The sequence below is a fragment of the Tiliqua scincoides genome, chromosome 2 (assembly GCF_035046505.1).
Source record: "Tiliqua scincoides isolate rTilSci1 chromosome 2, rTilSci1.hap2, whole genome shotgun sequence".
Taxonomy (NCBI): Eukaryota; Metazoa; Chordata; class Lepidosauria; order Squamata; family Scincidae; genus Tiliqua; species Tiliqua scincoides.
This window is the reverse complement of record NC_089822.1, coordinates 210,842,316-210,866,609: the sequence shown is the minus strand read 5'-3', so window position 1 is coordinate 210,866,609 and position 24,294 is coordinate 210,842,316. Positions and strand designations below refer to the sequence as shown.

The window sequence follows — 24,294 nt, the reverse complement described above, 5'->3', positions numbered from 1 at the left end:
TTCCTTTTTACTCTCCTCATTAGGGCAAGACTTCCATTTACAGAAGGAAGCTTCCTTGCCCTTCACAGCCTCTCTAACTTGGCTGGTTAGCCATGCGGGCACCCTCCTGGATTTAGTGGAACCCTTCTTTCTTTGCGGTATACATCTCTGCTGGGCCTCTATTTGTATCCAGGATTGGCTGCTTATTCGCTCCTTTGTCCCCACATCCTCTCATTGTGCCAAACCGTCTATCACATTCCATCACACTACCTTTCCCAATTTCTTCTCCTACTCTGCCTTTGTCTTGTTGTTCTCTAACCTCCCGATCCTCATCCCATAGGGATGAGGAGTCCCGAACCGGATGCCCCTCGGCTCCTGTCGGCCTTCCCCCAGGGATCAGTTTAAAAGCTGCTCTGCCACCTTTTTAATGTTATGCGCCAGCAGTCTGGTTCCATTCTGGTTCAAGTGAAGCCCGTCCCTCTTGTACAGGCCCCGCTTGTCCCAAAACGTTCCCCAGTGCCTAACGAATCTAAACCCCTCCTCCCTACACCACCGTCTCATCCACGCATTGAGACCCCTGATCTCCGCCTGCCTAGCTGTCCCTGTGCGTGGAACAGGTAGCACTTCAGAGAACGCTACCTTTGAGGTCCTGGCTTTCAGCTTCCTGCCTAAAAGCCTAAATTTGGCCTCCAGGACCTCCCAGCTACACTTGCCCACGTCGTTGGTGCCAACATGCACCACAGCCGCTACCTCTCCCCCAGCACTGTCTACTAGCCTGTCTAGACGAGAAGTGATGTCCGCAACCTTCGCACCAGGCAGGCAAGTCACCATGCGGTCCTCACATCCGTCGCAAACCCCCCTTTCTATGTTTCTAATAATCGAATCCCCCACTACAAGAAGCCCCCGACCCCCCTCCTGCCGAGGAGTATCCTGAGTGCGTTCGGATATGGGCCCATCCCCTGGAGAAGGGGTCCCCCCTAGGGGAATGTTTCCCTCCTCTCCAGGATGATGTCCTCCAGTCCCGAGACTTCCCCCCTGGGCAGCTGAGGAGCTGTATGCCTGAGGTTGGGACAAAGCCTGATCGTCCCCGGAAGTCTCCCCACGGTCCTCCTCTGCCTGCCTGTGCTTCTCCAGGTCGGCCACCAAGGCTTCAAGGGAGCGGACGCGTTCCCTGAGACCCTGGAGCTCCTTGCACCAAGGACACACCCATGACTTATGACCATGACCAGTTAACCATGACCATGAATATTAGTCAGTACAATTTGTTTTAGTGTAAGGTACCAAAAAACCAGAAGTATAGTTGAGGCAGAGTGGGAAGAGCTTTAGAACATCTTTTGCAGCAGAAGCAGAGATGCCATGCTATCTTTGAAATTTTTTCCCAAGAACCTTAGCTGAGAAGAAGCATCAGGAGGCAAACTGAGAAATTAGGGTCATGTATTAATATTTATTAATTTATTTTGTTATTTACTTCATTTGTACCCCGCCTTTCTCCCTGAAGGGACTCAAGGCGGCTTAGATAATCATTAAAAACACTGTTAAAAACATGAATTAAAACAAGATAAAAACACATTAATAACAAACACAGCAATCAGATAAAAAGATGTAGGAGCACACAGCAGCAGTTTATAAAAAGGCCCCAAGCCTGTAAAGGTTAAAAGATGCTAAAAATCTAAAAAAGATTTAGGCCATAATCTTTCCCAAAAACCTACCTTAAAGACAGTATGTAGCAATGAAGACTTTAAATGAAGAAAGGTAAGAGAGGCTGTGGTCTTAATGGAACATCTATACCGAGTAAGATGGTGGAATGCCTCATCAAAGATAGAATCTCAAAACACATAGACGAACAGGACTTGCTGAGGGAGAATCAACATGGCTTCTGTAAGGGTAAGTCTTGCCTCACGAACCTTTTAGAATTATTTGAAAAGGTCAACAGGCATGAACCCGTGGACATTATATTTCTGGACTTTCAGAAGCCGTTCGACATGGTCCCTCAGCAAAGGCTACTGAAAAAGCTCCACAGTCAGGGAATTAGAGGGCAGGTCCTCTCATGGATTGAGACCTGGTTAAAGACCAGGAAGCAGAGAGTGGGTGTCAATGGGCAATCTTCACAGTGGAGAGAGGTGAAAAGCGGTGTGCCCCAAGGATCTGTCCCAAGGTGTGCCCCAAGGATCATAAATGACCTGGAGACAGGGGTGAGCAGTGAGGTGGCTAAGTTTGCAGACAACACCAAACTTTTCCAAGTGGTGAAGACCAGAAGTGATTGTGAGGAGCTCCAGAAGGATCTCCTGGCAGAATGGGCAGCAAAATGGCAGGTGCGTTTCAATGTCAGTAAGTGTAAAGTCATGCACATTGGGGCAAAAAATCAAAACTTCACATATAGGCTAATGGGTTCTGAGCTGCCCATGACAGCTCAGGAGAGAGATCTTGGGGTGGTGGTGGACAGCTTGATGAAAGTTTAGACCCAATGTGCGGCGGCAGTGAAGAAGGCCAATTCTATGCTTGGGATCATTAGAAAAGGTATTGAGAACAAAATGGCTAATATTATAATGCCGTTGTACAAATTGATGGTGAGGCCACCTGGAGTATTGCATCCAGTTCTGGTCACCACATCTCAAAACGGACATAGTGGAAATGGAAAAGGTGCAAAAGAGAGCGACTGAAATGATTACTGGGCTGGAGCACCTTCTTTATGAGGAAAGGCTATGGCGTTTGGGCCTCTTCAGCCTGTCTCCTCAGAAGCCAGTCCCATTAGAAGCAGTGGGGCTTCCTCCCAGGAAAGTGTGGAGAGGACTGCAGCCTCAGAGCCCCTCCTCTGCCTGTCTCCTCAGAAGTCAGTCCCATTAGACTGAATCCTTTCCCAGGAGCAAGCCCCATTGAGCACAATGAGACTTACTTCTGAGTAGACACGCCTAGGCTCGTGCTGCAGATTGGCACAGGGGCTGCACCAGCCAGCTTCCTTCCCCTCCTCCTCGGTGTCGCCGCATGTCCCCCGCACCCTCCACTGGCTTGGAAACTGTGCAGGGAAGTAGAGCGTGGGGGAGGGGAGGCAGGCTGGGCTCAGGCTTGGGGATGGGGGCAGGAGGGGGTCATTGTGCGGTCAGGCAGGGGCCAAGCGCCCACCCACCCTGCACCCCCCAGCACCCACCCAGCGAATGCCTCTGTTTTGCTCCCCCCGCTCCTGGAATGCCTCCGAAGGGCAGGGGCCCCTGCAAAAAGGTGCAGGAACGCCATTCGCCCGTGTTCCATTAGAAAAAAGTGCTGGTTTTATTGAATTCAATGAAGAAGACATCTAAACACTTGCTTAACTTTCCCATTGGGATGTGTTTGTGATGTTTTGACCCTGGAACCCTGCCTTTATTTTGGCTTCTCCTCTGGAAGTTTTGCTGAGTGCTGAGCCTGAGGTCTTTTTGGTGTAAGTCCTTTGCATTCACCCAGGACTTTTAGTTCACTATTCTGCATGATTAAATGTGACAGTTGTTGTCTGCGTCTCTTGTTTTGTATTTTATATAGTTGTGCAATTCTTTGTTAGCTATTTTGAATGTACATGAGCTGCTCTGAGCAACCCCCGTCTGAAGAACAGCATATAAATTATTGAAATAATTAAAAATAAAAATTAATTAATTAAAGATCTCTTCTGAATGGGAAAAACAGATGTATAATAGAATTTTCAGAAAAACTTTAGTGATTCATTGAGTTGATCAAACAAGAATCTAACAGCCCAATTCGAGCCTGTGCCAGCCCAGAGCATCCAGCAGCACTGAAGCACCCTCCCTTGCATACTATGGGCTGGCTAGGGACTTGGAGAAGCAAGTACAGAATTTCTATACTGACCTACTCCACCGCACTCTGGTCCCCCATTGGCCTACTTGGATGGCTCCATGACAACTCTTTTCCTGGTGTAAAACTGAATAGGTCCAAGCGGGTGTGTGGAGCTAGGGTTGGGAGCATAGAATATCAGTGCTACTGCTGAAATCCACCCTGGCCCACGCTTGACATGCACTTGTCTCAATTCTCTCACAAATTGCCCTGTCCGCCGCCTTACCTGCCTTGGCAGAGCACTCACACAGTTCTGGTAGGCACGTGGAGCTGCTGGCAGCTCCAAAGCCCATAATGGCAGTGCAGTTTTCGCACCATTGCAATGGCAGCATATCATGAGATTTGCTACAAACAGCCCAAATACACATAGTTATATCCAAGTATGTTATTTGTTTCACAACTCCAAATATGTCAATCAATGTCAATGGTTCAGATTTGGATTTACGAGATGTTAGTTAAGTGCAGTATCTGTGGCCAGAATTTGGTAAGTCTGTGTGGCTTAGGAATAGCCACTTCCAAAAGTGACAGTTATTCTGCCTCTACGGTATGTAAGGTTTGTGTTCACTTCTACTTAAAAATCATACCAAGATTTTTCAGACTCATTGCTGAAACACTTTTGACCTAGGTTAATACTCTGAATGCATTTTTGATTTAACACTAGACATCACATTAGCACATTGTTCAGATTTTAGTTTCACTAATGAATACCTAAATAAGAAACCTGCATTTTGTGACACGTGGATGTGCAATCATAAGGTAAGATCTTCAAGCTCAACTTGAAAGTACCTAGAGCAGTGTTTCTCAACGTTTGTCCTCCATTGTACCACTTCACATAGTCCACCTATTGGAAGTACCGCCACAAGTAACTGACAATGATGTCATTGTCAGTTACTTCTAGGTTGGGAGGGAAAGAGAAACACCCCTAAGAGGCTCAGGATGGACAAGAGGCCTTTTTCAAGTGCAGAAAAGCATACTTTGGAGCTCTGCCCACCAAGGGTCCAATCCTATCCAATTTTCCAGTTCCCATCCAGCTGTGCCAATGGTGCAACTTGTGGTGGGGCAGCAGTCACAGAGGCCTCCTCAAGGTATGGGAACATGTGTTCCCTTACCTTGGGGCTGCATTGCAGCTGCACCGGTGTTGAAAAATTGGATAAGATTGGGCCCCAAGCCTCGTACTACTGTTTGTTGTGTTGTTTTCCTGTCTCGCTGCCGAGTGGCAGGCATCCAGGGATCCCATGAGTACCACCAGACATCACCTCAAGTACCACTGGTGGTACCTGTACCACTAGTTGAGAAACTCTAGACCTAGAGCAGAGTTTCTCAGACCCTCCCAGCGTTTGAGAAGCACAATAAATCTTTGTGGGGCGAGGATGGCAGTGACACTACCCAGGATCACGCCACCGCCAGGGCTCCTCAAGGCTTAGCAAGTTGAAGAGTTCACAAAGCCTGTTTGCGAATGTAACTTGGAAGTGCTTTGCAAACTCTTCAATATTCTAATCCTCAGGGAGGGCTGTGTGGGGCTCCCCACAATTCCTTCAGCCTGCAGCAGCCTGTAGTAAGTAAAAGCACCCCCTTCCACCAAAGCTAGCCATGCAATCCTGGGGATTGCTTCTCTGTCTTCACCCCGCAAAGAGACTTACCTCAGGAGTAAACCTCTTGAAAAGTTTGAGAACTACTGGCTTAAAGCAGATGGAAAGCACAAGGCAGACGGCCAGACTGTGTTCCAGAGAGTAAGATCACAGCTAAGTCCACACACATGGACAGCTAAGTGCCATGCAGGGACCAACCTAACCCTATGATCATGTAAAAGAGACGTCTTAAGGGGCTTGTAGGACACTTACCAAGCCAGTCATCTTCCAAACCTCCAGGGTTCTGTGTGGGAAGTTAAAAAACAAAACAAAACAGGAAGGGCTGTAGGCCTGTAAATTCCAAACTGAATGCTGCCATTTTCCTTGACCACACACACACACACACCTTTTTACAAGTCCCAGCTAGGAGCTCCAGCCAAGGCCCAATCAAAATCCTACAGTTACTATGAGACATGTATGATGAAATTCTAACAATGGGATTCAGGGTTTCAGTCAATTCAGAGCCTCCTTCTATCAATACAGTGGGATCTCTGTGTGCTCAGAACAGTGTAATCACCAGAGCACCTTCCCATTTCTGTCAGATCTCTAATTTGTTCTATACTCTCATTTATTCATAGCTGCAATTAATAAGGCTGTCATACCTTTGTGCACTGAATGTCACAAGTGCATAACAGAAGAAACATTGTTTAGTTGTTTTATTACTTTGCTCTGTATCAGTGGTTCCCAACATTTTTTGACTTGCGCACCCCTTGGCAACCCATTTCCATAAATTGTGCCCCACAAGGGATTCTAATGCCAGCCCCACAAGGCATTCTAATACAGACCTGCCTTTTTCTGCCATTATTCAATTCTTTTTCAAGTACCCCTAAAGGTCCTTGCAAATACCCCTGGGGGAACCTGTGCCCCAGGTTGGGAACTACTGTTCTATATGAAACAAAGAGATATCCAAAGTGAAATGTCTATGATATCAGATAAGAGATGAAAAGTGGGAACTTTTAAAAAAAGACTGGTAGAATTCATTTCTATGGACTTGGGGAAAAAAATAAATGAAATGAAACTCCTCTTTATCATAGATATGTCCTTTGAACCAAAAAGAAAATGAACCACATTCCAGAGAAACTGTTCAGTTCCAAAGTCCTTCATGTTTCTTAGGTGACAATAATGTTAGTATTAGGTTGGGTGCTTTGAAAGGAATCCAGTGCATAAACACAGCATCTAATACCCAGTGCCAGGTTTTGAGGAAAACAAGCAATTTTAAGGTTCTTGAGCTATTTTAAAAGAAAATTTGATAGTATTTTTAACACAATATTCATCCAAAGTTAGTCCAAAGTTAGTACATGTTTTGGGTTGGCCTTAATAGCAGTTTTCTCCAATATTAAAGCACGAGGAATAGGTAATTCAACAATTAGTACAGTTGAAGAACAACAACAAAATAAGCCTTGTTAAGCTGCTCAAACCAAGTCTGAAGTTTTGGTTTTTTAGGTGCATTTCTTTCAAAGTAACTTTCACAATTCCAGACTATGATAGTAAATAGAAGTGTAAGTTTGAAGTATTTTTGTTTCAGATTTTGAATGATTTAGAATACCTATACATCTGAGAGGGGAACTCCCACCAATTGCCTGTTGCTATGCAAACAATATCCATATTATGATATAAACCTGTTTATCACTTTGGCATCAATCATAGTAAACTGAATCTGCCAAAAACAAAGAATAAAATAATTGCTTGTCAGTTCACTGTGGTTTCTTTGCACCTAAAAATGCATCGATTTGCTCATGGGACAAAAATGAGCCCTAAACCCAGTGATGGGATTGAGCCGGTTCATGGCGGTTCTATAGTACCGCTTCCTAGTTCACCTCTTGGTTCGGAGAACCGGTTGTTGGCTGGGGAGCCCACACGCAGCTATGACCCTCCTGCGACTGCGTGGAGAATGCAGGAGAGGGCGCGAACGGCCAGCGTGCAGCCTCGCTGATGAGGAGCAGTTCAGCTGCTCGCCACGCGCCTCTCCTCCCCGGCTAGGCTCAGCACTCCCGGTGAGTCGGGGGCGCGGGAGGAAGAGGAGGGCGCTGGAGCTCAAAGAGCCCCTGCTGCCCCCCGAGGGCGAGCCCCCCCCGCTGCCATGTGTCCCCACCCGCCATGTGTCCTCCCCGGCTGAGCTAGCTGGCTCAGCTTTCCCGGTGGATCAGGGGGCGTGGGAGGAAGAGGGGGGCGCTGGAGCCGCTCCCGCTCAAAGAGCCCCAGCTGCCCCCAAGGGTGAGCCCCCCCCCGGCCTCCATGTGTCCCCTCCCGCTAACGAGGGCAACAGGAGCAGTCAGCATGCAGCCTCGCTGACGAGGACTTCAGTTCAGTGCCAGCATGCTGACGAGGAGCAGTTCAGCTGCCTGTCCAGCGCCCTGAGGATTGCAGCCTCAGTGACGAAGATGAGATGCTTCCTTCTTCACATTCTGATTGACAGTGGCTGCAATCCTAACCACACTTTCCTGAGAGTAAGCCCCATTGAACAAAATAGGAGTTACTTCTGAGTAGACCTGGTTAGGATTGTGCTCAGTGCCTACATAGAGGTAAGTTCCATTGTGTTCAATGGGACTTACTCCCAGGAAAGTGTGGCAAACTCTGCCACACTTTCCTGGGAGTAAGCCCCATTGAATACAGTGGAACTTACCTCTGAGTAGACACTGTCAGTCAGAAGGTGAAGAAGGAAGCCTCTCATCTTCATCACTGAGGCTGCGATCCTATCCACACTTTCCTGGGAGTAAGCCCCATTGAACACAATGGGGCTTACTTCTGAGTAGACATGCCTAGCACTGCATTGTCAGTCTGGAGGAGAATGAAACGCAGCCCCAGGACCTCCAAGGGGCACCTCCTCCTTCCAGCTCCAGACTGCAGAAGTTTTTGGAGCACCCCCTCCACCTTTGATCCAGGCAAGAGGGTCAGTCTCCCAGTGTCTCACCCCACCAGTGGCTCTCCCCAGAAGACTTTTTGCCCCTAAGAGACATCAAACCCCCCCCCCCCATCTCTCACACAGGAAAGGACTGAAGATCGCTTATGTCTCCCCAGCACACTTCTCCAGCTTGGATGGGCTCAAGGTCCCCAGTGAGAGGAGCCAAGGGAAAACTTGCCTTCCCCTGTGAAGTGCAGGTGCAGCTCCACAGCTGTGTGCCTCCTGCTGCTGCTGCTGCCCAGAGCAGATGGGTTTCCAACCCCTGGACTAAGCTAATTACTGGGCTGGGGCACCTTCCTTATGAGCAAAGGCTAGGCGTTTGGGCTTCTTCAGCCTAGAAAAGAGGTGTCTCAGGGGGGACATGATTGAGACATACAAAATTATGCATGGGAAGAATAATGGATAGAGAGATGCTCTTTACACTCGCACAAAACACCAGAACCAGGGGACATCCACTAAAATTGAGTATTGGGAGGGTTAGGACAGACAAAAGAAAATATGTCTTTACTCAGCATGTGGTTGGTCTGTGGAACTCCTTGCCACAGGATGTGGTGATGGCCTAGATGCCACCTGGCCTAGATGCTTTTAAAAGGGGATTGGACAAATTTCCAAAGTCCATCACAGGTTACAAGCCATGACACGTATGGTGCAACCTCCTGATTTTAAAAATGGGCTATGTCAGAATGCCAGATGCAAGGGAGGACACCTGGATGAGGTCTCTTGTTGTCTTGTGTGCTCCCTGGGGCATTTGGTGGGCTGCTGTGAGATACAGGAAGCTGGACTAGATGGGCCTATGGCCTGATCCAGTGGGGCTGTTCTTATGTTCTTATGCAGCCCTGACCCCCTCTCCCATGCAACCCTGACCCCTATTTTAACAGTAATTATTGCCTACTCTTTATTCTATAATTTCAGGGAACAAATGTTCCCTGCCCCCCACCACAGGATGCAGTGCATGCCCTATTGGTACAGCTGCACTGGCACTGGAAAATTGTATAGGATTATGTCCGAAGTCCTCTTAACTGTAACTTTCCAGCACCAAGTCCTGGAGGTCTCCTTGTGACAAGGAAATGTTTGTTCCCTTACCTCAGGGCTGCATTGGCCCTGGAAAGTTGGATAACCCTTAGGCTGCAATCCTACTCACACCTGGGAAGCAAGCCCAATTGACTATAGAACGTGATTTGCTCCTGTGTAGGCTTGCATAGGATTGGGCTGCTATTCCCAGTGTGCTGAGGATGGTACAGTTAGCATTGTTCCTTCTCTCAAAGAAAAGTTCCTTTAGGTTATTCTCCCTCCCCCCACGCAAGTGAAATGCCAGGCTGACTAGAAATTGAAGATTTTTTGAACAAGTTTACAAATTGGGTTTAGGTCTTATCACCTAATGAAAAAGAACTGGAGAAGCACTGGGAAGAACTTGTGATCAGGGTAAACCTCAAAACCTGCAAGGCTTGTTACATGTGCTCTTAATTTTCAATTTTAGGCTGGGTTGTGGATGCTGGGCACCTACACAGCTGCAACACTTTCAAAGGACTGTGGTGGGGAGGTTCTGCCTCACCTGCCTCCCCACCCACTGCAGGCCCCTGCTTTTCACTCCCTGGTCAGTAGCAGCCCTCAAACTTGTGGGAGACTCGCCACTAGAGTAGACCAAAGTGATGGGTATCTGCTGTTGCCTGTTGGAAAGCAACCTAGAAGAATAGTCCCCTCATAGTACCTTTTTGCTCATTAGTGAAACTGTCCTTCAAGGCTGCCATTCTCTCTCAAACCCTGGAAGTCAACAACTCCCCTTGAACTTGTTGGGCTTCTGAGTAGACGTGCATTGGATTGCAGAGTTGGAAGTTGGAGGGGGAAGCTGTAGAGTTCACTGGAATTCTTTTTGGGGCTGGGTGGTAAAAGCAATAGAGCAGCATTTCTCAACCAGAAGTACTCATACCACCAGTGGTACTTGAGGTGGTGCCCAGTGGTACTCATGGCAGGACCACCCCCACCCCCAGACCTCCACTGCCTGGTAGTGAGACCAGCAATACGATGCAACAAACAGTGGTAGGAGGCTCAGTTCTGCTTTTCTTGCACTCAAAAAAGCCTTCCCATCTACCCTGGGAGCCCAATCCTATGCATGTCTACTCAGAAGTAAGTTCCATTATAGACAATGGGACTTACTACCAGGAAAAAGTGGATAGGATTGTAGCCTGAGCCTCTCTCTTACCGTGGTTTGTTGCATCATGTCTGGCCTCTAAGTATGGAAATAACTGGTGATAAAGTCATTCCAGTTACTTCCAGTTGTACTTCCCAGAGGTGGGCCATGCAAAATGGTACAGCGGGCGAGAGGCAGATGCTGAGGAATGCTGTAATAGAACAAAAAAGAAGGGGAGATATAAAGATGTTACTATGCTGTTGTTGCTTTTGGTTGATGATGAGGTGTCAGACTATGTGCTCAGTGCACTTTTGCTGACCAGATGTTCACCACTAAAAGTGAGCCAGATCCTTGAGAGGATTGACTACTCTGGTAAAAATCACCAAGTTCCCACTGAGAAGGAAGGTGGCCCAGCTCAAAGCCCAGTGCAGCAAGTTGGTTTGTGCAGATGTGAAGGTGCTATGCTGCAGTGGTGTCTCCAGAGGTTGGTAACCTGGAGCCCTGGCAGTTCCCACCTCCTCTTCTTGGTGCCTTTCTGATTTCATTATACAACTGCCTTGAGAATTCAAGAAAAAATGTCCATTTGAAGTGTGCATGTCAGCCGCATGTTTATCCTCCTTGGAAACTAGTGGCCAGAGGCCTGTAAGTATGACTATAGAGGACAGAATTGCAGCCTTGCAATTTGGATTTAGAACATTGGGTTACAGTAACTTGGTTAAAGTTACAGTGCAATCCTGTGACTGTCTACTCAGAAGTAAGTCCCATTATGTTCAATGGGACTTACTCCCAGGAAAGTGTGTGCTGTATTGGATTGCAGCCTAAGGACCCAATCCTATCCAACTTTCCAACACCATTGCAGCTGTAGTGCAGCTTGGAGATAAGGGAACAGATGTTCCCTTACCTTGAGGAAGTTTCTGTGACTGCCTCCCCATCAAAGGATGCAGCACATGCCCCACTGACACAGTTGCACTGTCCCTGGAAAACTGGATAGGATTGGGCCCTAAATCTTTTTCCTCTTTATAGCTCTCTTCTGAATCTCTCATTTGTTTGTTAAAAATGTGATTAATGCATTACTACAAAAAATTACTGATAGAATAATGCTTTCTCGCACACTCTTAAGTTTCAGTACCTGGCTTAATATACTCTTAAAACAAAACTGGTATATTTTCACCACTTCTATCTAAAAGGAACCTAGATTATCATAAAAAAGAAAAATTTAGTCCAGTGCATTTGAGCCTTGATTAAAAATGTGCATACAAAAGCCTTTTAATAGAGTTTCATGATATGATAAGCAGTATTTTCTCTAATTTCAACACACTGAAATGCTCTACAAGCAGCACTGAAAGAAACTTGGGATTTCTGCACCTTATCTCTACTCCAGTTGCTATACGAGTTCTGCAATAGTGAGTCTTTTTTTTTAGCACAGAAATTGTGTTGCGTAGACACTATCATACAACAATAACTATCCTACAACAAGACATGTTGTGGGGGCCTTTCTGAAGAAAGTGTGGCTTTCTCTATTGCTGTGACAAGTGCAAGTAGCATCAAGCTGGCTTTGGCTAAAAGATGCCATACTTCTGAATAGTTTTTTTTGCAAAAAGTAGTAATCTCATTTTCCTGTCTCCTTCTGGAACAACTGACCCAACCCCCATCCCAATATCTTTCTCAGCCCATCACTTTCATAGTAGCAGCACCATGCCACCATCTAACTAACACATTGTTCCTGGTGGACCTCTCCCCTACCAGACAATCTCCCTACTGACCCAACCCTACCCTGCACATCCCATCTCACATAGTATAAAAGGGTGACAAGACAGAGGTGGCAACTATTTTTTCAGGGTGGGCCATTATGTCCAGTATATATGCTAGTGTGTGAAATTAAAGGATAAGTATGGAATAACATCAAAGACCTGTACATGCAAGTGTGAGCAAACTGCTGATGGGCAGCCCAATCCTGTGCTGCCTGGGGCTGAATGCTGCTGGCTGGCTGGCTGGATTTGTTCTATGCTCTCAGTTATTCATAGCTGCAATTAATAAGGCTGTCATCCCTTTGTGCTACTGCTCTAGGACTCTGTTCCTTCACTCTCAGCAAACAACAAAGGAACTGCTAATAAGCCCTTTGCAGATGTCACTCAGCTGGGAGGGACTCTGGATTGATGATGCCCATTGATCAGCCTGCGGAAACACCCCACACCTGGAAGATGTTACAATACCGAAAAGGCTGGGTCTTCATACTGGCTGTGTTCCCTGTAAAAGTTACAGCAACTGTGCAAGGGCTGCTCTAGAGCACTCAGCAATGATTTCGGCCCCGAGCTCCAGAGTGCTATGAGAGAAGCTGCATGGGGCTCCCATTCTAGGAGGGACACAGCTTAGAGGGAACACTGCCTACCAAGCTGGATTGTGTTGCTGCCAGCTACTGGCCGGATTATGCAGCCACTCCACTCCTTCCCTCCCACCAAAAGCACTGTTAAGAGGGCACATGCTGTTTTTGCTGTTAGTAACAAATCATTCAACTGCTGGCTTTTTGATTCCCTCCTCTTAACAAGCAGAGGACTGATGCCAGATACTGAGGAGTGGAGGGAAGTCAGGCACTACTCTCCACAGCATTAGTAGGACTCTGTTGTTGTTGTTGTTGTTATTATTATTATTATTATTAACAATATTTATATACCGCTTTTCAGCAAAAAGTTCACAAAGCAGTTTACAGAGAAAAAATCAAATAACTAATGGCTCCCTGTCCCAAAAGGGCTCACAATCTAAAAAGATGCAAAAGGGCACCAGCTGGCAGCCACTAAAAAAGACACTGCTGGGGTGAGGAGGGCCAGTTACTCTCCCCCTGCTAAAAAAAAAGGAGCACCCACTTGAAAAAAGTGCCTCTTACCCAGTTAGCAGGGGTTCTGTTATTTTGGCTCTGGCCAGCAGAGGCTCAACTACCTGCTGAACAGAGTGGATGGGATTAGGCCAGGTGTTCACAATCCCCCTCTCTTCCCCAGACTCCCTTCCTTCCTCTTCTGTAAAAATAGATACGCAACAATGTTAAAAGGCTGTAAGCTGTCCTGAGCATGTTTTGTTTCAAAATATGCCACATTATGGGCCCAGTTAAATTGACTAGTTCCTAAATAATGCAAATGTAGCTTTCTAAACAAGAATCCTTAATTGTTACCAAGGGATGGGGGGGGGGGAGTCAGAAAAATGTATAATTACTGTGAATTGTGTTTGCCCAAAGGGCCTTAGAGAAAGGCTGGATGTTCTAATTGCCTTGGCACCAGTATCCCCTAACTATACCTCAAGTTTGAGCTGTCACTCGCACACCATATGGTGATGTGCATCTTATATTCCTACCATTGCTGTCATTTATATTTCTAGTAGCGATGTTGATACTGATTCAACCTCTTTCTCCTTTTTTGAAAGCAGAACTATACTGTAGTACATATGGCACCATACCTATCTGTTCTGTGCTCACCCACCGGTGTACATTGGGCTCTAGCCCATGTGCATTAAAAATCCATTCATTCAGCAGAACACAGAGTTGTATGAACAGCAGGGCCCTACTAAGTAAGTGTGAGAGCACTAGGCATGGAACATTCAATTAAATGAAGTTTAATCCAGCAGTTCTCAAACTCTCCAGGAGTTTGAGCCCTGCTGTAAGTTCTTGCAGGGGAGGGAGGGAGGCAGCAACACAATCACCAGAATTGTGTTGCTGTCGAGGGGAGCAGGGGATTGCTTCCACTTACCAGAGGCTGGAGCAGGCTCCCAGGGGTCCACAGGAACTCCATGCCAACCTCCACAGGGCCCCCCAAAGCGCGTAGACACTCAATAATGATCACGACCCACTTCCGGTTTTGCAACCAAAAATTGGAAGTGGATCACAATCATTTTTAGTGTCTACATGCTTCAGGGGGCCTTGCAGAGGCCGGCACAGGGCTCCCCTACACCCCCAGGAGCCTGCTCCAGTCTCTGAAACAGTAGCAAGCAACTGTGCCCCTTGATTGCAATGCGATTCTGGCAGTTGCGTCACTGCCTCCCTCCTGTCCCTTAAGGATGCAGAGGCTAGGGCTCTCTGGCTGGGGTGTCATGACACTCTGGTCTGAGAACCACTGGCTTAATCCTTTACAGTTACCAGGTCTGGCACCTAGTTGCAAGCTTAACTACCCTTATCCTTCTAAGTGGATCCAGTCTCATTTGTAGCAGCATGTGCTGTGGGTAGACCCCATAAGGTTTGCGAATCAGAGCTTCTGTGCTTATTGGTTCTTACCACAACAGCACACAGCAAACTTCTTACCAGCAGGGTGTTTACAAGGGGTGGAAACACCACCTTGAAAGACTGGCTTCTAGAGATCCATCCTCTGCGTTCTTATTAAACAAAATGTGTCTGTAATTTCACGTGTCTTTTCGTAGCCTGTAAAATCTTGGTGGTAGTGGTGAAGTGTCTACATCTAATATTTTCCATGTGCCCGTATGCTAAACAAACCTTGTGCAAAATTGCTGACTATGTTAATCGCATTTAAGCTATAGCATTCATGTTTTAAAATTTACATTCTTTGTTCAGATGATTTTAATTTAAAAGCCCTTGAGGTTTAAGTCAAGTCAATCACTTTTTCCAGTAACAAAAACACAAACTTCTCTGTGTGCTATTTCTTTCCTTCTTTGCACTGCTGATTCAGTAGCTCTGTTTGTCAGGACACGTTAAAGAGAGAGAGTTGTGGTACGCAGCTTATGCAGTCAGGTTTCAGACTTCTTTGCTTTGATTCTAATCTCTGACTGTGGCATTGTAAATAATCACCCAGCAACATTCTCATTAGAAAACGTTGCAGTGTGGCAGAACTATCAATAGGCATCTCTCTCTTTTAGTACAGGGCATTTGTTTTGCCAAATTCCCTTTCCAAACTTGGTCTAGAGAACTTATGCCCACTTGAAGCTAATTAGTTCCCCTCTTTACTCAAATAGCCCTAATCCTGCAGAAAGCACTGTAGGACCTCACCACTAGGGTAGCTTCCTTGTTCAACCTGCAGAGTTCTTGCTTCTTCCACTCCCCCACCAGCAGCTCCTCCAGCTGCTGCAGCAACACCTTGGTTCCTAGCAACTCCTGGGTATGGCAGCCACACTCCAGTCTCGTTCATTCAGTACATGAAGCTTACTCCCAAGTAAGTGTGGATAGGATTGCAACTTAAATGTTGCCCAGGGACTGCTAGTTGCTGCTTTTAGCCAAAAGCAGCAGTTCTTTTTTGTTTGGAAGCTCCAAGCGTTGGCAAGTTGTTGAGGTCCTTGGGCCATAGCTCTGCACTGGGCACATGCTCTTGGCTCACTGGGTGATACCACTGCTACTGGGTATTGAGGGCTAAGGGGTTGGCCCAGCCCGGTAGGCTGATGGGTCCCTTGGCCACTGCCCACCTGCCTGATCCATGACACTACTGCTGGCTCTTAAGGCATATTCCAAGTATTCACAAATCACTAACACCATTCATCCTACTAATCACAATAGTAATAGAATTATGAGATAATCTGGGATGATATTTACATCAGCATTTACTGTCTGGAAGCCATTGTAATACATTGTAAGCCAAGTGTAACTCAAGTACACTTGCTTCTTTGTATTCTGAAAATTGCAAGGTCTGCATGCTATAAATTGGAGAAACCTAAGAAAATATTTTAAAAATACCAAGACTGTTTATCTTGTAAAACTGGCATGTGATAGTCCCATGATTGAGCTTCAAAACAGGTAACTGACAGATCATATAAGTAGCAAAGGAAAAGACCTGAGCAAGGAAAAAATATTTTAGGTGGCAAGAACAGACTAGAGGGGATGTATCCTTGTTTCCATCATGTTGGTTTTGGCACATAGTGTGGCTGACTGTTCAGTACTTGCGAGAGACTTGGAAAGCAATCCCAGACATTGCAATTACTTAATGTTTCTAAAATCTGAGAAACATCCATTTAAACTCTCCATTTGCTACAATATAACCAGATCTTGGAAAAATAATGATTTTTTAAATGAAGTGAAATGTTTGGTCCAACCAAAGATACTTTCCATTTCCTCAGCTCTTCCAATAACAAAGATGATGCATATTTTGAGGTGTCTGACATGCATGTTTTAAAACCAGCCTCCTAGCAGAAGGATCCAGTTTGCTTTGCCCTTGTTTGCTACTTTTTTTGCGTAACTGAGGGCCCAATCCTAAACAGCACACACTAAACAGCGCATAAGCCAGTGCATACGTTCCATAAGGCACATCTGTGGCCCTCAGCTCTGGTGCTAGCTCAGCACCGGCCAGCACTAGGCTAGAGCCTGTGGACCACCTCTGCTCCATGGTCGCCTGAACCGCAGGGTGGTTTTCAGTGCAGCCATCTGCAATGCCACTGCAGCCCCGCGTGCATTAACATCATGGTAAATTCTGTTGTCTTTCTTCATTGGTCATTTTACGGTTTGTAAGGCCAGCCTAGGAGTAATTTTGACTCAAAGTGAATGGGTGGGTGTCTGTAAGTACAATTATCTGTACTTGTTCCCTGAGTACATGTAGCACATGAATTTTTTAAAGATTTGTAAAACTAGGTTTAAAAATAAAAAACAAATCTTTAAAAAATTCACCTTACCAGCTCAAGCCTCTGTTTTGTTCTTTTTAATGGGGGGGGGGCTGCCTTCTGGAGCATTTGTTGAGCTTTACTTTCATCAAAAAAGGACCATCTGGTGGCCTTGCATTCCTCTTTGCCTTATTTAATTATTTGTTTTACTTTAATTATTTATAATTGTTAATTTTAATTTGCTTGATGATGTCACTTCTGTTTTCTTCTCTTTAGTTGGCTTATAAATTACAGTAATATTTCTCCTAAACACTTCGTCTTTTAGGGCTTTTTTTGCTTTTTACAGTGATGTCTATCCTAGGTGTGATTGACAACTGCTACAGTCAATGGGAACAATGTATTCCAGTTTGCATGGCTCAAACAGTGCCTATTTCCTGGCCTGACTTTTGTGATGCTCTTCTAATGCTGCTTCACACAGTGGTTGGTCTGGCAGGAATGTATCCTCTGCACTATGGGAGGTATTGCAATAGTTATAGGGAAAGTTTTCCTTCAGCCAAAGTCAAATCAACAGATGCAAGTGTGATTGTCAGGCATTAGGAAAAGGATTCTGTTTACCTGTACATGCGCCTCTTCCTGGAAACCTGTGCAAATTCTCAAGCATGGCAAGCTTGTGCATGACAGAATCTTCCAGAAAGCCCTTGACTGTATTCCCATGTATCTCTTGTTTTGGCTGTGCTACATGTACTCAGGGAACAAGTACAGATAATTGTACTTACAGACACCCACCCACTCACTTTGAGTCAAAATTACTCCTAGGCTGGCCTTACAAACCGTAAAATGACCAATGAAGAAAGACAACAGAATTTACCATGATGTTAATGTAAGCTGGATATCTCTATTTTCCTTTCAAGGGCTGAGCACCATTTTGCAAACAGTACAGACAAACACTTGGTTTACCAGGTAACGTTTCTTATCCTATTATCAGAAGAGGCCCACTGGATCAGGCAAAGGCCCATCTAGTCCAGCTTCCTGTATCTCACAGTGGCCCACCTTCCAGGATGGTAGTCATGTTAACCTGTTATAGTAATAACAGAGTGGTGTTTCAGCATAAAGTTTCGTACACTGTAACCCACTGGCAAACGCAGAGGTCACTACCCCATGAGATGGGGCAAAGCAGGCAGAGCAGGTAACAGATCTGGGGAGCTGGTGAACAGGCAGGCCTGTACCTGCTCACTTCCTTCACATGCCAAAGTGCCCACCCAGCCTTGAGCTGAGCTACCCCCACCATTCCTGATTGTTCTCCAGAGTCCATAGAACAATCAGGGAGGGTAATTATGCTGACAGCCATTGTCACCATGCCTTTCCCTTCTCAACTGCTCTCCAGACTCTGATTGATAAGGGAAAGGAGAAACATAGTGCTGGTGCTGGACTGCCTGGGACAAATTTCTGCATGAGCCCCTCTAATCACCCCATGTTGGCACATGACCTGTGTGTCTGCCACTGGGGATTCAGGGGTCAGCCTGGCTGGAAGGCCACCTTCTGGACTTGGACCCTCAGCCACTGCCCACTCTCTGAAGTTATTAGTGTGAGAGCAGTTGAAGCTACTGCCAGCTGTCAACCCAGCAGGCACTGCAGCTGCCACCCCTTCATTTCTGGATGACTCTCCAGCCTAGAGAGCAGTCCAGAACAAACAGTGGTGGCTGGAGCACCTGCCACTGCTTCTCTTTCCAGATCACTCCTGCCAAAAGGGGAGAGTTTCCAACACTGTGCTTGGGCCTCTGCTAGATAAATGATCAACTGTGTAACTCATTGACATTGACAAACTGAATAAAAGGAGGGCGCCCAGTCAGCACACATCACAATATTAATAAGTGCAGGTTAGTTAGGGGAGGTGCAGTGTTTGGCTTTGGGACAGGCTTGCTAATAGGTCTCCCCACTCCACTCTGCTACTGATTTCCAGTGCAGCCACTTTCCTAAGCCCAAGTAAGGAACTAATATATACAGCATCGGAACATCTCTCCCCTTTCTCATGGGACTACTAAAATGGGCTATTTTTCTAGACAAGCATCCAGATATTTAATGGCCTTTATTTAATAATTGAAATTGACAAACATGGTTGCTAGTTGTTGCTCATTAGTAATGGATCTTCTCTGTAGAAGGGAGAAGGAAAAGGGGTCACAGCAACACCCTGCCTTTCTCAACCACACCTGCTCCATCTTCTGTGTTTACACTGCAGTGCTTGGGATCTTTTGAAAGGAGAGCAAGGAACTGGGGGAAGGCAGAGTGGATTTAGAAGCAAGTCTTACTAAGCAAGTCCAGGCTCTGAAGGTGCTCCTGTGCATGAAAGGGGGGCTTTTGCCAATTGTGGTCTTTCCACTAACTCTACTGCACTGACTGAAGTTTCCCTACACAGAATTCTTCCTTCTGTGCAGAAGGAAAATGTCATCAGGCAGCAGTGATGAGGAAAACAGCACCTGATGGATTTCTCCCTTCTCTGCAAATCTTAAAAGCATACAAGCCCTTTTCATTCTTGCAGTACTACGAAAATTCAAGTATTGTTTAGAATAAAGGAGCAATTTGTTAGTGACTACATGAGAAAACTTCATGAGTACATAATTGTAAGATCTGCTTCTTGCACCTGGTTTTATTTGTCTGAATAGGCAATTGAAGCATGTTTTAATGTCATTGGAAATCTGCTTTTATTCCCTTTGGTGTGGACTAGAGATTTCCTGAAGGTATAAAAATATTTGGAGATGAATGACAGTTTTTCACCTTGGATATAAAAGAAGTTCCGTTCATGGCAGGAGAACCTAATAATGAAAAAAAAAAAAAATTCAAGACTGCTAATGCTACATTTGTCACAAATGTACACTCCTACCTGAATGTTAATTTTTTTTTTTATTTTGGTAGTTTTGGATGGATATTAAGCAACTTGAAGTTGCAAAACACATCCAAAGTATCTGGTATCATTATATTGAATTTGTAACTATTTCTGGCTCCTAGCATCTGACCCTTCCCTGAACCAGCAATGAAGGCAACAGGCTAGCCCTTCTGTATCATGTGCTGCCTTTTCACTATCGTTCATTCTGTGCTGGCACAAGGCTTATGCTGAGAATGCAGGTGGGGAAGGAAGGGACTGTTTTGCACTCACAGGAGATTCCATGAGAGGGGATCCCCAAAAGAGGGCCAGTTATGGGGCACAGAGGGCTCCACAATTATTAGCAAATAACTGGCAACATGGCAACATTCCCTTGCCCCAGAAAACCAAACTTAAGATTTTCCTAAGAAACTTCATCACTGGTCAGCATTTGCCCATTGCTTCCTTGGTCTGCTCAGTTGCTGACCATTGGACTTAATTCATTACTTCTCAATTTTTTTACCACCCTGACCCACTTTGTCAGCCACAGCAGCTATGTCATGCCCCAGAATGCCTTGTAGCTTCTGGGAAGCTCCCTAAAATGCTTTGTGGCATCACATCCAGTTCATGACAGTTTGAGAATTACTTTTATATTTTTACAACTGTAAATTAATATCCAGGCATACAGTTGGACCCTTTGAGAAAAATACTTCAGTTACTGGCTTTATAGAACAGCCCAAATGCTTCTCAATTACTTCTTTATTTGGAGGGGATTCTAGCATAAAAGATATGTAAATAGTACTTAAAGCCTGCATATCAGCAGCTGTTTCTCATTTAAGTACCTCTTGCATCAAACAACCAAATCATCTTTTAAACTCAGGAGCATGCAAGAAGCTGTTTTTAGGTTCTACAAAGGATACTACTGAGCAGACAAGTCAGGAAGCTAGATGCACACTGGAATGAATTGACTTTCCCAAGGGCAAGCTAGTAAAATTTTTGTTTTGCCTGATACATTCTTCTTACTTTTCTCACAGTAAGACACCATTCAAACCCCCCTGTATCTGCTTTTAATGCAAGAAGAAAGCTCTTCTTCCATTAGGTGTAGGCCAAGATTTTTTGTTTTTCTTGTTCATTCAGTATCCAGCAACAAAACTCCATATTATTGACCCAGAATTCTACATTACCTAACAGCATTTTTTAAAATCTCAAACCACAATACTAAGAGCATGGTAGCCATTTCTAAATGTCAGATGTAGATACATCTTACAAAATCATTGGTCTCTTGAGCATGTCATAGAAACGTTCTCACCTTTTCTCACAGTACCTCACTTGCCTTTGATCTGAACAGAGTTTAAGTACTTTATCATGCTGTAGCTTTTCCACAGAAGTGGAACAGCTGTACTCATGTCTGTTCTGCTATGGGGCACAGCTATTTCCTTGAAAGCTAGAGGTAGAATTGCCTCTTAAAGCAACTCTGAAAGTTATTTTTGCTAACTGAAGGAGGCTGCTGCACCACAGTAAATATTTTTGCCAACAGTTAACTTTTTAAAACCCATTCTATGTTTGCACCCCCTAATACTCGCTCTTTACTACTACAGAATCCTCTCTATGTTAACCCACTACAACACTCTCCCTGCTTACAGGTCTGCTTCTGCTCTCTATGCAGCATGGATTGACATCCCCACTTCGGTCCCCTCCCATTTTCACAAGTCACTATAGCTTCATTTCTCACTTAGCCACTTAGTCTGTTGCCCCCTCATTTTTCCCCTACAGACTGCTGGAAATAGCACCATTAGGGCCCCATAACATCTTTCCAGAAGCATTTTAGATGGGAAAACAGCATGGAAAATAAACATTCTCCGATTCCGTGCCATATTCACAATCAGGATTGAGGTTATGTGAAAATGAGCCCTACCATCCAGCTAGTCTTCCATGCACCTTTAAATCTAGGCAGAGAAGTACTGCAGTGCTACCAACACAGGCCTTCTTTCATTCCTGTTCCCTGAGCTACAGCAGTCCTTACATTCACCTAACAGCAGGTGAAAAAATTAGGTGTTTTGAATTTTCTCAGTGCAGTACTTGGCCTACAGGTTTGCCCTAAAATGTGTCCTTTAAGCCTCTATAAAACTACAGTCAGGTGGCAGGTGATTATTATATACATTAGGTCACTAATCCCAAGAGCTAAAGAGTTCATTCTGTGATGCCCAAATTGCTGTGAATGGCATCCAATTTCTGTTCCTCCAGGGCAAGACAACCATGGACACTGCTTTATAGGTCTTTTGTCATGACAAGCATAGTTTTGCAGAATCTTAATTCTTCCTTTACAAATCATGTACTGTATTGCTCTTACTCCTAACAGAGAAAGTATCCTGACGTTGTGGTACTTCCTGAAGGACTATCTGGAGATTACATGATCTTAAGGAACACTAAACTTCCTGGGTAAGGCAATTTTGACACTTATTGATACAAACAAGTCTCTAGTAACACACCATAGGGGGAATTATGTCAGAGTGTGCAGATAAGGAAGAAATTCCAGCACTCCAGGTCATTGGTCCTTGCAGTGAAGGAAAAACACAGACACAGTAGCTTCCACCACCAAATCTGTTTACTAATATGTACAGCAGCAAAAAAGTCTACAGCAGTCTCTCAGCAATGCAGTTCAGTTCAAATGGTAAAGAGCAGTGAAGAAAAAAAACACATCCTGCTCCTCCACCTTTACCTTTATTTTAGTTAGCCAATCGAGTTTAACATTATATCATTGTAGTGCATTGTATTGCATCAGCTTTTGATGACTCAGCATGACTTTGCACTTTCAGCTTGATTAGACACTGTTGGAATGACCTTTAGTGCACTTTATGTCCTGTTCTGGTCATGTCTGTGAATTCATATCTTGACAAATTATACTACAATTGTCATGAACTAGAGAGAAACTAGACTGTAACTCTTCAGGAGCACAAACTATTCTAACGCAATTTATTGTCCCTTACACTTGTCTGCTGAAACAATGTTAATAGAGATACTGTCCTACCACTGTCTAAGGTGAAGTTGGTGTACACCTGGGGAAGGCCTTTTCAGTTATGCTACCCAGGCTTTGGAACTCCCTCCCTTAGGAGGCCTGCCTGCCTACTACTTTTAAAAAATGATAAACAGGCCAAATACCTTCTCATTTCTGTGGGGTTCTAATATTGAATAACTGCTCCCTTACATTGATGGTTATTGATGCTCATATCTTACATATAATTCTTTTGTTGCTACTTTAGTCTACTTTTTTGTTTTGCTATATTGCCATCAGCCCCCTTTGGGGCCTTTTAGTTGAAAAGCAGCAAACATACACATTTTAATACAAATTAAATCACTTTACATTCTGGCCTGCTTACCTCATGCAGGGTGCTGCTTTACCTCTGACCTTGAATGTTCATTGCCTTTTATAGATTTGAGCTAATGATTGTTTGGAAGATATGCGTTGACAAAGAAGGAAAAGTTATGCCAATCTTGGATCTCCTGAGCAAGATACCAATGGCAGGTATATATAAACAGGTGGTTCCTCATTTTAAGTGACAAGTATGTCATGTTAGCATAAAATCACTATTTTATCAGTTTTTAGGTCAAAGGATAGGCATAACTAAGTTGGCCAATCACTTCACTGCAAGGAATCTCATCTGAATCCCATCTTCCTTCCATCATGGAACACAAGGCAACTTACATGGCGTTCCCAAGTGATCACCCAGGCACTAAACAGACCTACTTAGCTCGAGCTAACTATAGTATCATGCCTTCATACCATGCTAGGGCCATGCTTGAGACACTCTTCTCACACACAAAAAAAATTTTTTGTGACATATGGGTGTCTTGGTAAAGGAAAGGTGTTGATAAGATGGAGTCCTGTATTCCCACTTAAACTGTTCCCACTTAACCTGTTGAATATTGATTATGCTACTGTGTATACCAGCATTTCTCTGGAATGCTCTGCTGAAAAAATCATTTAATAAAGTAATAATCCTACTTTATTAGATGATATTTCATCCGAGCATTCCAGAGAAATGCTGGTATACACAGTAGCATAATCAATTTTCAACAGGTTAAGTAACCCCTATTTAGTGGTTTTTAAACAGCACACACAGTCACCTCTATGGAAACTACAGATCTCTCCCCTTCAACTGCAAACTTAGGATAGAGATATACTTAAGTGGTAATTTATATTATCATAAAGATAGATTGTGGCAAATAAACTTTTTTAAAGAAATGACAGAAGTAGAAAGAGCATGCAGTTTTATATATTACTAACTTATTTTACCTTTTCTTTTCACACAACTAGAAGTTCTAAATACAGGCTTAGGCTATTTATTTGCATGGGTTCCCTTCCAAGCACTCAAGGTGGATGGCAAAAAAAAAATGCACTATAGCAAATCAATTTAAAAAACAAAGTTTCTTTGCTCAGGTGATTTAAAAACAGCCTTGCTGACCTTTA

The 24,294-nt window shown here is 44.7% G+C and overlaps 1 protein-coding gene across 1 annotated transcript in view; it reads left to right on the top strand.

The window, feature by feature from the left end:
* CENPP (centromere protein P) overlaps positions 1-24,294 on the top strand; it is a 207,088-nt gene that overhangs the window by 181,900 nt on the left and 894 nt on the right. Inside the window, exons 7-8 of the mRNA XM_066616801.1 lie at positions 22,186-22,265; positions 23,258-23,349. Coding sequence (XP_066472898.1) covers positions 22,186-22,265; positions 23,258-23,349 — 172 coding nt within the window. The remainder of the gene's footprint in view (positions 1-22,185; positions 22,266-23,257; positions 23,350-24,294) is intronic.